This window comes from Symsagittifera roscoffensis, chromosome 8 (assembly GCF_963678635.1).
Source record: "Symsagittifera roscoffensis chromosome 8, txSymRosc1.1, whole genome shotgun sequence".
NCBI classification, from domain to species: Eukaryota; Metazoa; Xenacoelomorpha; order Acoela; family Convolutidae; genus Symsagittifera; species Symsagittifera roscoffensis.
In genome coordinates, this window is record NC_087069.1 from 13,693,790 (window position 1) to 13,711,358 (window position 17,569).

At 35.3% G+C, this 17,569-nt stretch overlaps 1 protein-coding gene across 2 annotated transcripts in view; it reads left to right on the forward strand.

Annotated features, from left to right (window-relative positions):
- Positions 1 to 17,569, forward strand: part of LOC134853404 (uncharacterized protein DDB_G0283357-like) — an 88,165-nt gene that overhangs the window by 14,380 nt on the left and 56,216 nt on the right. Inside the window, exons 8-10 of one of the 2 annotated variants that reach the window (XM_063869399.1) lie at positions 1,609 to 1,709; positions 6,964 to 7,188; positions 11,978 to 12,172. In XM_063869399.1, the coding sequence (XP_063725469.1) occupies positions 1,609 to 1,709; positions 6,964 to 7,188; positions 11,978 to 12,172 (521 nt within the window). The remainder of the gene's footprint in view (positions 1 to 1,608; positions 1,710 to 6,963; positions 7,189 to 11,977; positions 12,173 to 17,569) is intronic. The other variant, XM_063869400.1, reaches the window with a different exon arrangement.

Here is a 17,569-nt window from a genome sequence, read left to right on the forward strand (position 1 = left end):
ATGTTGATATACTTTATATGGTAATGTACAGGCAGTGGAGTGCGCAGAAGGGTTTCTTGTGGGATGCGGGGGTTGGTTTTTTGAAGAAGAAAAAAATGGTCGACCTTTTTTTAGGTCGACCAATTGCAATTTTTTGTATGCCCCTCAAACCTAGTTATATTGGTGCCAAAGGCTCCTTTAGAAATGTTTGAAGTTGGTCAGCCGAAAATGGATGTAAAATTATACCAAAGAGGGGGACCCTTAGGAAAAATTTATTCTAGCAGAATTGAGGGAGGAAGGCGGTCGAACCCCCCCCCCCTACTGCCCCCTCTCGGCAAGCTACTGTGTATAGGGCTAAATCAAAACGACAGTTTCTTACAGAGAACACAAGTACCAACCAACAACACAAGACGGATAGTTTTTGCTTTTTATGGTTTTGAAATAGTTCGGGTGTACTAAGAATAAATGATAAATGGAGCGTTGCTCTTAAGATTTTAGAAAAAAGTTATCCCTATTTTTTTCGAGTACGCGACATAATTAAGAGTCGACGAACGTAGTTCAGACTCTTATATAGGTTTTAATAATTTTTTGATTTTTTTTTCAGGAAAAGTGTAAAAGTTGTTAAGGCTCAAATTTACTTTTTCGCTGTTTAACTTTTTTTTCAAGTTCAGTTCATTTCCTGTATTAAAAAGAAAGCAAATTTCACTATCGAACAGCAAAAGTTTAAAGGTCACGAATAACGTGATCGACTTCTAGTTTTAAACAGGAATTTAATTTTCAGATTTCCCAGCACAAAAAATTTACCTATTGGTCGAGTTTTCTCAAATTGGGTTAAATTTATCAAAAAAGTGTCATCCATAAACTGTAGTAGAAATTCAAAGAGCTCTAAGGTCATCTGTTTCTTTTCCGAAATTCGAAAGTTGAGATTTTAGAGCGGGAACGACTGACAATTTATGTGAAACGGACTGTATTTTTAATAGGACTTAACACCTTCAAATACAAGAAATTTGAATAAAATAACATTTGCGACAAGGATGGTGAATTCAGTATTTTTTTTGTTAACTTGCGTTCATTGGCTCTTTTTAAACTGTCTGCTGGCTATGTTTTAAAGTGAACCACATTTTGAAAAGCAAAGGCCTTAAAGAAGGAAACGTAGTTTTCCTTCTATAAAGTAGCGTGCCCATGGGGGTCGGGGGACAGCTTCCTCCCCTATTTCTGGTTGCCAAATTTTCCCAAAGGGTCCCCCCTTTGGTATAGTTTACATCGATTTTTGTCCCACCAATTGCAAAAGTTTTATAAACGCGCCTTTCTCGCCAATATAACCAAATTTGAGGAAGCGCGCGCCGAAAAAACTCATTTTGTAAATTTTTTTTTGGTAAAGTATATTAAAAAAGTGCTCAAAACGTCATTTGTAGCTTGTTTATTTTTCGAAAATTTGCCGAAACTTTTTCCTTAGAGAGCTCAATTTTGGGAGAGCTCAAAAAATCAAATTGGTCGAAAAAATGATCGACAGTATTTTTTGAAAAACTGCGGCCCCCCAGAAATTTTACTATCGTTGTCTCAAAGCATAACATCTTATTTCACTGATGTGGTACCTGAAATTTAGCCACTGGTAATGAATTGTTTTAGAGCTATAACTGGAGTGCCATAACACAGATGAGACAATCGGGCAAGGAGTTCACAATAGAAGTAGAACAAACACATCAACAACAAGAAAACACATATCCCAGGTGAGAAGGGAGTTAGAGAAGAAAACAGTTTAAATACCGTTTCTATTACATTACTCGGCTCTTTTTCCTTCCCCCCCCCCCACCTGCAAACTTTTAAAATTCAAATTACTGAAAAAGAGCTCATTACTCTTGCGATAAGCAAGGGTACTGCAATAAACCTTGCGACAAGCAAGGGTATTGCAATCGGGAACCAGACTTTTTTCCCTGTAACTGATTGTAATTTTAGCAACCCGATTTGTTTATTTTATACTTTTTGTCTTTTTTATCCGGTTAGTAGGTTTCGACTCGATTTATATCGACTTAGTGGCCGCTTATTGCGTCTTGCGGGAGCAAAAAAGTTTGTGTAGGTGCGTGTGGTCTGAGGGGAGTAACATACATTTTTTTTGTTACTTGAGAATTTTTGAATTTTTTTCGGCATGAAAGGTTTATGCTCAGGTATATTCGGCTTTGTTGCCGCATATTAATTATAATTTAAAATTCAATCAACCATTTGGCGTAGAGGTGACACAAGTGCTGAGATTGCTTTTTTGGTGACAGAAACGATTGAATTTTTTTTCTTCAAATTTTTCCGTGTGTTTGTTTTTAATCAAATATGTATCGCAAGTGGTGCGAAGCTCAGCTTCGCCTGTGTTTAAATTTAAGGTATCAAGGGCATTTTGTGGCCTTTTTACAGTCTTTGTCGAGACCTACTTCATAGTTTTCTATCAGAAAAGTTTTGTTAATTGATTTTTGATCCACTTTTTAAATCAATGCTCGAATTATTTTTTTTCTCATGCTCTAAAAGAGAAGGGTCTTAAGTAAACTTCGAAATGATTATCGAAGTATCACATAACAGTGAAATAATTCAAGTTTCACCTGTAAGTGGAAGCAGTGTTGTCGAGGTTGATGGCGAGTCCATATCGGGAGGGGTGCTTCAGGAAGATCCCTCTTTGTTGTGAGTTCAAATAGATTAGCAACTCTGCCTTTCCTGAATGATTATACTTTATCCTTCAAATATGGTAATAGGTAATAGCATATTGGTAAGGCGTTCACTTCGAGATCGTCAGATCGTGTAATCGATCCCCTGCCATGGCAATGAAAGTGGGTGCGGACGAGCTCTCGTTTGACCTCTAGCATCATGTCTACCACAGCCTGACCAATTTCGGCTGCAATAGTGGTACCACATAATAGCTCTAGACGCAAAAAAATAACTTGAGTCCCAAAAAAGCTTCAATTAACAAATAAACTCCCAAATAAGAGGAAATATGGGTAAATAAGAGAGACGGACTATGAGTAGTCAAGCTGGATAGCTTTTCATAGATCCTCTGCGAATCGCAAAACCTCAATTTGTTGTTGCTTTTTATGAGATTCACTACGAGTTCTCATCAAAAGTTAACGATGAGAAATCGGGCAAAAAAGTGATGCGATTGCCATCAATGGGTTAGGACCAAATCTTGACCCAAATAGCAAATTTCACTGCTGACTTTTCCTTGACATAGAGTCAGAAAATTTGAAACTTTTACGAATTAATAAGCGATAAGCGCTGAATTTATAATTGTTTTGCCCTAATAACAGCTTTCAGTGCTGAAATAACACTAATTTATTAGTGATTACTTTTTGCGATGAAATAGGGATTAAACTTGTGTTCCGAACTACCAGCAGAGTGATGCATTAAGCTACAGTCACTTGAGGAGAGATTTTTGCCGCAGACCTTAGACTTCTGGGCAATCTCCCTAAGGTACAAATCTCTGGGCTTCCTCGGTAGAAAAGGTTTACTTGATGAAAAATTTATTTAATAAGTTAATATTTTGTAACAAATTGAAACAAAAATCTACAAACTATTTAGTAATCAATCTAACTTTCTTTCGCTATAATGCATTCCTAATTCAACGACGCTCTCTTTTCATTTGGTCAAAGATTGTCACGGCGTATCATGTGAGAAGCATAAATCACAAAAAACTAGAAACTGGACTTGAACAAAAAATGTACCTAAAAGCGTAAGTCATTGATAACACAGCGCCAAAACATTGATTCAGCGCTAAAAAATTTAGTTACCACCGCTAAGTCATCCATGAATTATCGCTAAGTCATAGCTGAATAAATGTTTTCAGTAGTTTTCTATTGCTATTAATAAATCACCGATGATGTATGTAAAAACACGGAATCATCCATAAAACTACTATCAAACTGGTTTAGCCACTTTTCATAGATTATTTCTGGGAATTCAACCCGGGAACTTATAAGTAAAAGTTCTAGCGATAAAAATTGTAACGTGAATGATTATGAAATAAAATTCAAATTTAAAGAAGTAATTAATTTTTACACATGCGAAGCGTAGTGACGAAGATTTTTCTTTTTCTTAAGTAAGTCGCAAATAAAAAGGCTCATTTGGTGGCTTTTTTTGGTATAATTCAATTTAATCATATATACACAAGCATAGAGTAGTGTTTCAATACCCAGAGTTTTTTTTCTAAACTATGTCGCAAATATAAGTGCTCATTTGGTGGCACTTTTGGTGTATTTCAATTTAATCATAAGCATAAACAATTTAAGCATAATATTATTTAAGCATAAACAATTTGATGGCATATGTTGCTGCATTATTTTTGGCCAGTGTTAGTCCCTGTTTGATAAAACCATGTATTATGAAAAATGCATGGGATTTGTTGTTTTTCGTTTTTTTTTCTGCGGAGCTTTGAAAAATGTTTGTATTTTTTTTGCAGAAATTTCAATTCTAAAAAAAAATTCTGTTCCGATTTTCCAAAGAAATGGTACTTTTAGAAAAACATGCTGCTCTGCGATGTGCCTGTAAGTTTTTGCAAGTCTCTTTTGATTTTACCTTATGTTCTATGGACTTCGAAAGTGTCAATAAGGGGATTTTTGGCGTATTTGTTTTGATTTTTTTTTTTCATTTTCTCAAATATTGAATTCAAAAATACGTGAAATGAATGTTTCAATCAAAAGAATAAATTCCCTTCTCGAGCTGCTGTTCTCTCAATTTGTTTTAAAAAGTTATGGCCTCAATTAAGCCCATTTTTTGACATTTTGGTAGTTTTAAAAGGGGTAGTAAATTTAAATGGTTTTTTTAAATGGCCTAGAATTTTTTTTTTTGTTTCAAAAGCTAACCTGAAGTTGATAGAGCATTAAAACTAATATGGTGCTTATATTTTTTCTTTTTAATCTGTTTTACACTATGTTTTTGTAGAAAACCTGATATGTACTTCGGAAAATTCCTCAAAACTACTAGCTAAATCTGATTTTAAGGGTTCATATTTAAAAATCGGTTGGGCAAATCTTTCATCTAAAAGTCAGGGTGGGAGTATTGAGGCCATTTCCATGATTAAGAGAAAAGTTAATCTATTTAAGAATCTTCACTTTTTTGAAAACTACCCAGACAAATATGAGATAAAGTCTTGAATTAAAAGAGCAAGTAGTATTTTTCTCTTTAAAATAAGCGGTAAATTTAAGCAGAGAATCACGGTTTAGCATAAAGTCCATTTGAGTTTTCGAAGATTACGCGTTTCCGTATCAGTACAATATATGATTAAAAATGTTAGAGCAAGTAGACCCAGCTTTTGTTGGGCCGCTAGTTTACTTCAAGCGACCGTGGCGCAGATGCGAGGACGTGAGACTCCAAATCAACAGGTCGGATATTCAAATCCGGTTTATTTAAAAAGTTTTTTTTAATCGAATTTATGCTGCATAACATTGGAACTTTGATAGAAAATGTAACTGCTATATTGATGACTAACGTTTGTAAAATTTCAAGAGTTCGTGAAGCAGATATGAGATCGTGATACTCCTAATCTCAATGAAACAATTTTCAAGGTGTTTTTCTAAAATCTTTTTTTTATATCACTTTGTTTGCCTGTTTGAGCTTTTTTGCACGTTCATTGCTTGTTTCCGGAGCGCAGCTTTGCCTCTGTATTAACTATTGTCATCTCTGTTGCGCAGTTTTTACACATGCGGAATGGCATGTGATATTACATGGTCACTTCTTTCCAACTTTTTTCTTCTAAGTTTTAAATATTAGTGCTCTTTTTGGTGAGATTTTTGCAGCTCATGCAGCCTTACCAATTTTTGCAGATCATGCAGCTTTTGCTGTGAAATTTGATTACTAATAAGTTAACACGTTTAATGGTTCTAAAGTCATCAATGGAACCGAAAACACGAGTTGCGGCTCTTTTCCAGTTTCCCACCCCCTCGCAAAATTACAAAATATAAATATTGAAAGATTTATCACACGGCGTTTTGCATATTAGAAATGTTGTAAAAAAATTTGTTCACCTGTTCGCGCCGTCATGTTGTAATGCAGTTTTTGTTAGGATAAATCATTTTAAATCAACTTTTATACATTGAACTTCAGACAAATTAGAAGGGGGGAGACAACTGGAAAAGAGCCCGATTTGCTGAATACAGCAGTGTATTAATGTGATAATGTATAATAGTGTAATAGTGTACTCCATTTCAGAATTGTTCTGAATTTCTGAAGTGTACGTCAAAACTTTCGCAAATTTATGTATTTGCGAAGTTTTAATGTTTAGATATACACAATGTGGTTTTATACGTTTCAATTGAGTACATGCAAAGTAAGTGTATTTGGCTTTAGCTTATTACATTCCAAATTATATCATGAAAATTTCGTGTTTTTGTGCATTTTGAAGTTCCATTTAGCTTCTTTCTTTTTTTTTTTTTTTTATTTGCCCCCGGCCTGCTCAGTGCAGGACCAACCGTGGGGGAGGGGGAGATGTCATCCATTTTGCCGCAGCCGGTCCCACCTCTTTTTTCTTTCTCTCTCAAGTTTGCGAACTTGCCGCTTCGTTCTGTGTTGATGTCCAATCCCACATTAGTATTGAATGAATTATCTGTTCACGTCGCTTTCGGATAGTAGTCTTTCTGCGGTGATTTTCCAGATAATCTGGATGGCCGATGTTCAGCGATGGTTTATGAATGAGTTCATAAGAATATGATTATATAATCATATCAATTATTTGAGAGACCTAATTCGAGTGATTTTTTGCCGGGCTCAATTGTTTTTTTTTGATAGGAAATTCTACTGAAAGTGTCTTTTTTCATGTCATTAAAGGCAATCGGGATCACGTACTTAAAACTGAATTTTATAAAAATTGAAATGTAGTTATTCTGAGCCATCTCATAAATCATCGCTTGCTCATATTTTTAAATTGGGTTCTAATTTTTTGAAGTTTAAATTGGTTGCTAAAAACAAGAAATTGCAAAAACATCTCAAAATTTTTGACTCGAGAAATCATTTAAGTCTTTCCAGAGATTCAAGAAATAGACGCAAAACATACGACAACACGATAGATGATGACTCATACTCACGTGTCCATCCATACGACAACTTGAACGACAGTCCACTGTCGAGGAAAAGTCAGTTCAGTGGATCGGACTCATCGGAGGCAATGAATAGAGGGGGTAGTCAGAGTGCAACACGGCGACTGTTTTCGGGACTCAGTTCAGCTCGGATGGGGCTGAACAGGTTAGTTTTGGTCTAATTTTCTTTTGGTCTTTTCCGCCCTGAAAAATGTCTAGATCATGATTTAGACAAATTTCGTCCTTCTCAAGTTTAGTGACAAATTTTGCCTCTCTCATATGCGCTCCTAATATCTCCCTAATATCACACAAAGTCTCATAATGAAGTTGGTGTGAACAATTAGAGGGTCGAAATGGGCCACTAAATTTATGAAGGGCGAAAATTGCCACGTTCCCTGATCAATTGAAAATGACTTTCAGATTTGGCACTTTCACTGAGCAGTATCTGTTAAACCCAAAATTCAAACAATACCTTGTCTGATAATCAATATTGAACCAATCAGATATATGTGAGATCGACCTTATTGGTCAGATTTTTTCTTTTTTGATATTTGGGATCTTCAAGTTTGGGCTGAATGATTAAAAAGATACATAAGTTTTTCAGTTCGGTTTCAGCTGTTTTTACGAGTCGCGTTGTCTCCGAGGTGTTTTAATTATAGTTTGTTGATTTAAGACACAATTTCTTGCTTTCTCCTTTTCGCCGTTTTAGAAGGCATGTTTGCAAATTACGGCTTCGTTTCTGCTTTGTTGGTCTGCGTCATTCATGTTTTTTCCTCCTTCTCTCTCCCCGAAATGGTAACTTCGGCTGAAGAGATATTAAGAGTCGATTAACGCAGTTCAGGCTCTTCTAAAGATTGTGATGATTTTTTTTCAGGATCGAATTTACTTTTATTGAGGCTCGAAATTACTTTTCGCGGCTGGAGTTTTGATTTCTTTCTAAGTTCAGTTCATTTTCTTTGTTCAAGGAAGGCGAACACCACTATCGAACACCAAAAGTGTAAAAGTCACGAAAAACGTGATCGACTTCTCGTTTCGAAAGCGGAATTTAATTTTCAAAATTCTTAGCGAAATGAAAAAATGCCTATCATAAATTTTCTAGAAATTCAGCGCTTAATGGGAAAAAAATGACTTGTTTTTTAAAAAGTAAATGCCCATTAAGCTCTGAATTTCTAGAAAATTTATGATAGGCATTTTTTCAATAAAATTGACCCAATCAATATGTAAATTTTTAATTTCGCTGAGAATTTTGAAAATTAAATTCCGCTTTCGAAACGAGAAGTCGATCACGTTTTTCGTGAATTTAACACTTTTGCTGTTCGATAGTGGAGTTCGCCTCGCCTTCCTTTTAACAAAGAAAATGAACTGAACTTAAAAAGAATTCAAAATTCCAGCCGCGAATGAAATCATACAATTTAAAATCTTTCAATTATTACAAAATGGTTTAACCACAGCTTGATTGTTTAAAAAATATAAATAGAAATTTGTCTTAGGGAGCATATCAAACCTAGCCAACAGACAGTTGGAAAAGAGTCAACGAACGCAATTAAATAATAAAAAAACACTGACTTGTTTTTTGAAAAGTATTTAATTGCGTTCGTTGACTCTTTTCCTACTGTTTATTGGCTAGGTTTGATATGCCCCCTAAGACAAATTTCTATTTATATTTTTTAAACAAAAAAGCTGTGGTTAAACCATTTCGTAATAATTGAAAGATTTAAAATTGTATAAAGCTAGATACTGTCATTTGTAACCAGAAATTTCTAATTCCCTGTAATGACGCTTGAAATTAGCAAGCGTTATCAAACTGGAATGTAGACTTGTTTTCTAGTGAACAACTAGTTTAACAATATCTGTTGAATCACTTGCTGACTAGCTGACTTCTTTTCATTTTTCTTCTTCTCGTAACGTCCTCCAGGTTGCTTCGCCCTTGGGCCTGGAGGTAAGTCAGTTGCCTGAGTACTCTATGGTCTGGGGTTCGAGTCCCGTCCAGACTTTGTTTTTTCAGTATCAAGGAAATTGAAAAAAAATCCGAGATAAATGAATTGTTGGTTTCTTTTTGTTCGCTCAAGTTTTGTCGGCTAATATGCCACAACGGATTTTGCTTGCGCTCTAGACAATTTTCAGTGTAATTACAATTGCAAGTGTTGTTCATTCTAATTTCAGGGGGGGGGGGGACTTGAATGATTAAAAAAATCATAAATTTAGTTTTTCGGTTCAGTTGGTTTCTGCTCAAAGATTTTCGATTTAGCTGCCACGTCGTTGAGTTTTTTGCTTGAATAAACTCTCATTGTAGTTGCAGGGATTTTTTCAACTACATTTCAACTAAATTTTCAACAGGGATTTTCGACTCAGATTTTTTAATTACTTTTTCACTATTCACGACAACTAGCCTGCAAAGTTTGACAAAAGAGAAGCAACGGAAAGAACAGATCTTTTTTATATTCGCGGTTTAAGAGGTTTCGCCCTAATTTCTGTAGAAAAACTTTAGGACTATGGGAAATGTGAAACAATATTTAAAAAAAAACTGAAATGTTTCTCAAAAACCACCGTGCCAGTTCTGGGGTAAAAGGTTCAAGCCAAAGTAAAGATCGTAGAACATTTTCCTATATGAGCGGCTACGCCCTTTTTCTTGCCGAAAAACTTGGTCTAAGAAAAACTGCAAATTTTGACCAATTTTTTGAGTTTTTTTTACAGAAACTATTATACCTCGCCAAATCTGTTATTTAGGGTTCAATCGGGATAACATTTTTTGGGAACCTTGCCTGCATAATCAGTTATGTATTAATTGTTTGTCGAAGTAAACAGCGTTCAGAAAAATAATAAATCCCCTTAGAAAGTAGATAAGCCGCTATTGTGTCAAGAATCAGTTATGTTTTGCAATTTGAAAGTTTTTGAAATCAAAAAGGTGTCAGTCATTAAAAAAATTTAAATTCAAAGATCTTTAAGGGCTCAATTTTTTTCTTTGAAGTTTGAAAAAGAAGTTTTCAGAAAATAAATCAATATTTTTTTTCGGTTTCTTTGCTTTCCTTAACTCTTCTCCAACGATCTGTTTTTGGAGTAATTGTCAGATTAGCTCAAAATGCTAAGATGAAAGAACATGTAGGTTGATTTTCGCATATGAAACTTGTGGCAGATTTGGCCCTAACGCAGATTTATGATTGGTATAACAAAGGTACTGGATTCGATACCGTTCTCTTAGTTCGTTTGTTTTTCGCAGAAAAATTTCAATGGTGCTTGTTTTTTTTTGGCTAACTCTGCCAAAGGATGGATTTTTTTGAGTTTTCACAAAATTTGACATCTTTATTTGATTTACTCCTGATGTCCTATGATTTCGTCATACTTTCCTTATTTTTTTTCGCTTTAAATGTATTTTTTGCTTAAGGTATATCGAGATACTTGCCTCATTACACAAGCCAAGTGTATTGTATTATTACGAAGATATAAATTTTTTTCTTAACCAAGTCGCAAATAAAAGTGCTCATTTGGTGGCTCCAGTGGTAGATTTCAGTTTAATTGTGTTTAAGCTTATTTTAGCATAAATAGTTTAATAGCATATGTTGATGCTTTATTTTTGAGAATTGTAAGGTCCTGTTTGAAAAAACTGTTATAATGAAATTGTATGGGATTTGTTGTTTATCGTTTTGTTTTGCGACGCCTTGTAAATTTTTTGCTTTTTTCGCAGAAATTTCAATGTATCTCAAAAAAATGCTACAGATTTTCAACAACAAGCCATTAATAGAAAAATCGGCCGCCCTTCTATGCGCCTGCATTTTTTTCTAGACTCTTTCCTTTTAACTCACGTTCTACGGCCTTCAAAAGTTTCAGTAGGGGGATTTTTGGCCTATTTGTTTCGATTTTTTTGTTGTCTTAAATATTAGAGGCACAAATTGGAGAGGAGGGTTTCAATCAAAAGAACAAGTTATGGGGATCTGCTTTTCTCTAGTTGCTATTCCTTACTTTCAGTAGAAAAAAGTTATGACCTCAAACAAGCCTATTTTTGGTAAATTCTTAAATTTTTCGACTTTTCTCAACTACAATGTTAAATCGGAGATTAAGGGTTTAACCAAAAAAAATCAATTGTGCGAAACTTACCTGCCCAAGCATCTATGCCCTGCGTTTTGAAAATGGCCTTAGAAATGTCCGATTTTTGAAATTTTGCCCGTTTTTTGGAAAGTTATTCTTTTCTGCTGATTTCTCTCTTTTAAATAAACGGATAATCCCCCTATTTAAGCAGAGAACAACAATGGTTTAGCGTAAAGCCCAATTTTTTGATTTTTTCGAAAATTACGCGTGTCAGTACTACAATATATGAATAAAAATTTTAGAACAGGTAGATCCAGCATTAGCTGTGCCACTAGCTTACTTCCAAGCAACCGTGGCGCATTGATGACGTGAGATTTTTAATCAACAGGTCGAAATTTGAAATCCGGAATAAATAGTTTCGTTTTTTCGGTCAAATTTTTGCTGCATAAAATTGGCAATTTGATGTACTACAGCTGCTTTATTGGTAATTAGTGTTAGTAAAATTACAAGTGCTCGTGGAGCAGTTGTGAAAAAGTGATTCTCCTAGTCTCAACAAAGAATTTGATTTCCTGATTTCACTTTGTTTTGCCTGTTTTGAGCTCTTTTTTGCATTTTCCTCGCTTGTGTTGGCGAAGCGCAGCGTCGCTTCTGTGTAATTTTATTTGAACCGCGAAAAAAATATATTTTTTTGCGTCTTCGCTTCGGTGGGACGAATTGAAGGCTTAAATCTTGAGTTTCAAAACTTTTTAGCCCTCGGCTAGCTGTCATGCTATTTTTGTGCTGTATCGCAAGTGGCGAGGCACTTTGCTTCGTTCTTTTATTGTTCTCGTTGTAAGTTCCCAATGTAAAGTTAGAAATGTACGGTTAGTTAGATCGAAATGAAGTAAGATTTCGACGACCATTAATTTTATCATTCTGTTTGTGTTTTCTAGCAGTCACCATCAGAGAGGTGGTGGCGGATCCATAGCTGAACTTTCCCAATCCTCAATATCAATATCAAACAGCAACTCATCTCAAAGCACAAAAATTCACAACACCAAACAGTCATCATCTTCAAATAGGACGATGACGTCATCTAGTTTGATCACGTGGAGTGGCAAAAATGATCTAATGAAGAATGTGTTCAGGTAATTGATCGATCCCCAAATAGCGGTTCCCAATCTTATAACCTCGCTTCTTTTGTCCCCCCCCCCCCCCACCCCACCATTTCTTAAGTGCATCGCTTTTTTGCCCCGCCCCCACCCCACCATTTCTTAAGTTCAAATATTCTATCCTCAAAAGTTGTTTTCGTTATTACTTTTTAACCCCTTTTCAAAGTTAAACTAGATTAGATACTGAAAAAAGCGTCAGTAATTAACAAAGATTTGATTGCGAAAAATTTGGCGAAGTAAAATGAAATATGCAAGTTGCTGAGTTCGCTTTATATATTTTTTAACATGACCTTGCCGATCGTTTAAAATTTTTGCGAAGTAATCAGACCAGTATTTTTAAAATTGATATGATATTGAGCAGGGGCGGATTTGATGGGATTCGACCTCAGCCATTCGACCCCCTACCTGGGTTTCCCTTCGTACTATTTTGAGGGGGGAGAGCGAGCCGAAAAAACGCGATTTTTTTGTAATTTTCTAAAAAGTGCCTAAAATGTTGCCTAAAAAATATAAGTGCCTAAAATTTTCTAAAAGGTGCCTAAAATTTTGTCTGCGGCGCAGAACTTTAAACCAAAACAGGGGCTTTTTAGTGCTTTGAGAGAGCTCGAAAAATCAATTTGGTTGACCCAAACAAAAAAAAATTGGCGAAAATTGAAAATCCCACCCAACCCCCCCCCCCCCCACCCCTCGAGAAAATCCTAGATCCGCCCCTGATCTTGAGCAAAGTCATGTCAAATAAAAATAAACAAGCTGAACCTTTTTGGCAGTAAAAACAGGGTGAACCTGTGGCGTTGGGTTCTCTTGATTGTGGTGATAAAGTAGCGGGTGAAGTATTAAGGGTTAAAAATTAAGACGACTCAATGAATTATTACCCTTGCGATAGCAGGGGTATTGCAATCGGATCCTAGACTTTTTACCCTTTAAATAATTTCAAGCACAGAACAGTCTTCACTTCTTAATTAAATCCAATTTCTTTGTCTCCTGCACTGTTTGTCTGCAGGTAACGATTACGCCTGGAATGGCAAAGGTCCTGGGTTCGAACGGGAAATATTCCGTTTCACAAAAAATTGTCGGCTCATTATCTGTCTCCTTTTTGTCGGCATAGTTGTCATATTGTTGAATTGTTGTTTTTTTTCTAGTTTTTTTTTTACATTAGTTGATTTTAGTTTTCTGATTTACCACTCCACTGATGTTTGTAATTTTACTAACCTTGACTTTTTATGTTTTTTTTCAGGAAAAAGTATTAAAGTTTTTTCACGCTCAGTTTTGATTTTTCTCGGTTTGATTGGTGATTTCTTTTTAAGTTTAGTGCATTTCCATCGTTAAAAGGAAGACAAACTGCACTATCGAACAGCAAAAGTTTAAAGGTCACGAAAAACATGATTGACTTCTGAAAATGGAAATTAATTATCAGATTTCACAGCGAACTAAAAGTTGTACCTGTTGATCCAGTTTTCTGAAATTGGGTTAATTTTAACAAACCATTCAGTTTTTTTTTCAGTTTGGTTGCGTTCAGTGATTTTTTCCAACTGTTAGTAGGCTTTGTCTTTTTTTCTTTTCTTTCGGATTGATAGGTTTTTGCCTATATTAAATCGGTTTAATGGCAACATTGCGTCTGTCGATGAGCGAAATTTTTTTGTGTGTTCGTGTCTATGTTTGAAGGGTGAAGGGGACTTCTTAACTTAAGTCTTGTTCATTTTTTTTTTAGCTTAAAGGGTTTCTGCCAAGATTTTATTTGGCTTAATTACCGTTTGGTAAATTCTCTTGCGATGCTTATTTCATATAGCATAGTCTCGGCATGTTTTTTTTATTTGAAAACTTGCCTTATTTTTTTTTGATAGATCTAGTTTATTCGACTTTTTCTAATTTTTTTTTCAATTTCTCTGGCTTAGCGGCTTTCTTTTTTTTATCGCTAGTGGCTCGAAGCTCAGTTTATCCTCTGTGTTACGCTTGCGATTAGCAACCGTTTTCAAACCGGAATATAGACTTATTTTGGGTTAACAACTAGTTTAAGAGAATTACTTGAATCATTTACCTTTGGTTCATTTGAAGTCAGACGTTGATTCACGCATGTGCCGAAAAGGTAACGCATCACCTATAAAGACAAAAGTCAACGGTTTGAATCTGGCCAGGACCTGTTTTTTGTAAGCGCAAAAATGTCAGCGCGTCAAAAAATCTTTGTCGGATCTGTTTGTTTACTTTTTGTCAGGTTGGTTACCGCAGCGCCAGTTTTGCCGTAGAATTGGGCATTTTTACTTTAATTAAGAAATTTTTCGGTTCATTGCGGTTTTGGGAAAAAATCGAGTTCCAAGAAGTTTTGCCTATTTTGATTTTTTTCATGCTATTCAACAAAAATTTTTTAAAAGTTGTTTTTATATAGTTTCAAGAAGTGTTCTTTGCTTTTAGTGCAGTATTAGTATCCATGGTTCACCACGACAAATCCCGGATGTTCGGCTTCAGTCAGGACCTGTTTTTTGTCGAAAATGAAAGTTTTCGAATTTTGTAGACCTTCGTGTCTGCTTATTTTCTTTTTTTTAGCCTTTTGAAGGCTCTTTGTAAAGTGTTTATCGGTGCAGGTCAGTTTTTTCAGGACTTTTTTGTCCATTTTTTATAACTTTATTTGACAAAAAAAAAACAATTATAAGTTTTGTTTTTGTTTTTCGTCTGTGTATAGTGAGTTAGGACCGAGTTGGTTAACTCATAGAGTAATTTCGGATAGGGTACACCGTCTGCTCGTCACGCTATCTTATTTTCGGCCGGATAGATTCGTGCAACTTCTTAGTCTAATACCGATCCTAATCTTACTCTTATACTATCTAGTCTCAGGTTGTTTAACTAGTCTCTGCTAGGCTCAATAGATCTAGGGTATACTGGTTTATTGCGGCTGCTGAAGTGCTCGGGAGAGTCCAACTAATTTCTAAGTTAAATTCAAATCTCTCTGGTGCTGAAATTACAAGTAACTTCAGCACTTACAAATAAGTGGGTTGTTAGTTAGATGGATCATGATTGGTTAATATTAAATACTTTACATTGGTAAAACATTTAATTTATCCAATCATAAAATGTAGTTTAGATCAGGTTCCACCCATCCGGGTTTTACAGAGTTTTTTAGAATAGTTCTTTTGCAATTCGAAGGATGGATGATGGAAGTTGGTGTTTGGCGAACATCTTATTTCTTCTGTTTCCTTTTTGTTAAAGAAGTTCCAGGAAGCTGGAGTTAGAGACATAAGACGTTGTGTCTTCTAGTGACAACGACTAAGTCTTCGCAACAAACTCAAATCTGATTTCAGAATGGTTTGCTATGTCAGGTTTTTCTGTTCTGCGTGGAGAACTTCTTTTGTGTATGATCTAGTTTGGGAATGGCGTGGAGATTGTGCGTGGAGGGGATGCCTGGTTACTCGGATCTGTACGTGTACTTGAACATCGAGGTGGTCATTGGTCTAGTTCAATGAAGTCCTTTTCTGCGAGGTCAAGTCGTACTCTAAATCCTTTGAGTTGTGATTGTGGGCGGCATATCGATTGTAGTTGGTCATTCTCTCTCGAGTGTAGTGGGGTCGTCTTGTCTTTTGATGTTCGTCCTTGGTGTTGTATTCTGATCTATATATTGCATCATGTGATTTTACATTTTATAAAACTTTTATTAGTTTAATATTTTTTAATAATGATTTTAGTTAGTTGTTTTCACAAAAGCTTTTTGTTTTAGTTCGGTTATTTTGAAGAGTTACTCACACTTGAGTAGCTCTTATTAAAAATAGTGGTGTGGTCACAAAGCGTGGGTGTAGCGCGGTGGGTTAGGCCGGCTAAAGAGCATGCTCAGGACGTCCTTCCTGGTGGGTTAGGCCAGGAGTGGGAGTATGATTTCATGCGGTTTTTGTGAGGGGTCCTGTTATGTGACAACGTTTTATGTTGGGTTTGTCGTGGTCTTACTTATGTTTTGTTGGTTGTGTCCTTTTTTCAAAAATCAAATTGTTTGTGGTATGGGTTTGTCTTTCGACTTTTTTGTGTTTTATTATTTCTTTCTTAGACTTTATAATAGTCTTCAAAAGAATAAATTATCCAGTTTTAAACTGGGTTAATCCGGTTTGGGTACCGTTGGTTTTCTTTTCTAAGTCATGCTGTTATTCTATGATTTGTGGTATTTAGTAAGCTGCGTTGGTTAGTTTTGTTTAGTATATGATTCCTTTCCAACCGGGTTAAAGGAAAGTTTGAAACATGTTATTATATGTTAGAGTTGTTGAGTGTGAAAACTTGAAACTGAAATTCATTATTTTAAACAATTCTTCGTGGGCGAGCTGTGCGAGTGTGGATAGAATTTCTGTGCGAATGAATGAAAATATCAAAAGGTTAGTACTGCAATTGCATTTTATTAATTTACTACATAGAATTTAGAAATTTACTGCTAGTCATGGGGGAATATTAAGATACAAATTTTCATCATAATTAGATTTACTGCTTGTGGGGGAAAATTTTAGAAATGAATTTACTGCATTGGTATTAAATTTATAAATTTATAAGTGTAAGAGATTAATAAAATTTTTGAAATCTGTTTGATGAAATTTGCGATTTTTATTTGTCTTTTGTGGTTTTTGTAGGTGATCGTCGGATGAAGGCTAAAAATCTAAAGAAAACATGAATAAAGTATGGTGAGTTTTTTAATATTTTAATTAGTTAGTAATATTCATTTAATTCATACTTACCTGTTAGTCGTCGGGGAAAAAACCGTGGGGGAAGATGTCGTGAATTAGTTCTGAAGTTGTTAGTAGTTTAGCTAAGATGCGGATGATATTTTTAGTTTGAAGCAGTGGCCAAAGCAATTGAAGTGCCTTAATAGTGGTTAGTTCTTCAGTGCCAACTGCAAACTCATAAGGTGTGTTTTGGATTAGATTATATAATTTGTGATTGAATTTAGTGTTGTGGATGAATTCTAAAATGGGGATTTCTATAGGTTGTACAAACTCGTGTGGGATAAGGAAGGGTCGGGATTCTTCTGCGTTGAAGGTCTTGGTAATGGGACAGAAGATGTACATTTGGGTTATGGGGTCATAATTTCGAAGAATACCATGGAGGTTAGTGTCTTTAATACAATATGTGAAATTTAGAAAAAATGGTGAAGTGTATTTGGAATTAATGAATTGAAAACGATGGTGTGGTTGTCTAGAGGGTGTGTGTAGGTCAAAGTGATTTTGGATGAAGCGATAATAACTATATGTGTGGGTTTGTTTAGTGCGCAACATAATATCGTGTGAGCAGTGTAAATCTCTTTCGTGTGGTGCAAGGAAATGAAAGGTTAGTGAAAATATTTGGAAGCGTTCTTTAAAACTTTCGTATGCTTGTGTGTCTGTTAGTGCTTCTGAAATAATGTGATCAAACTTTCGG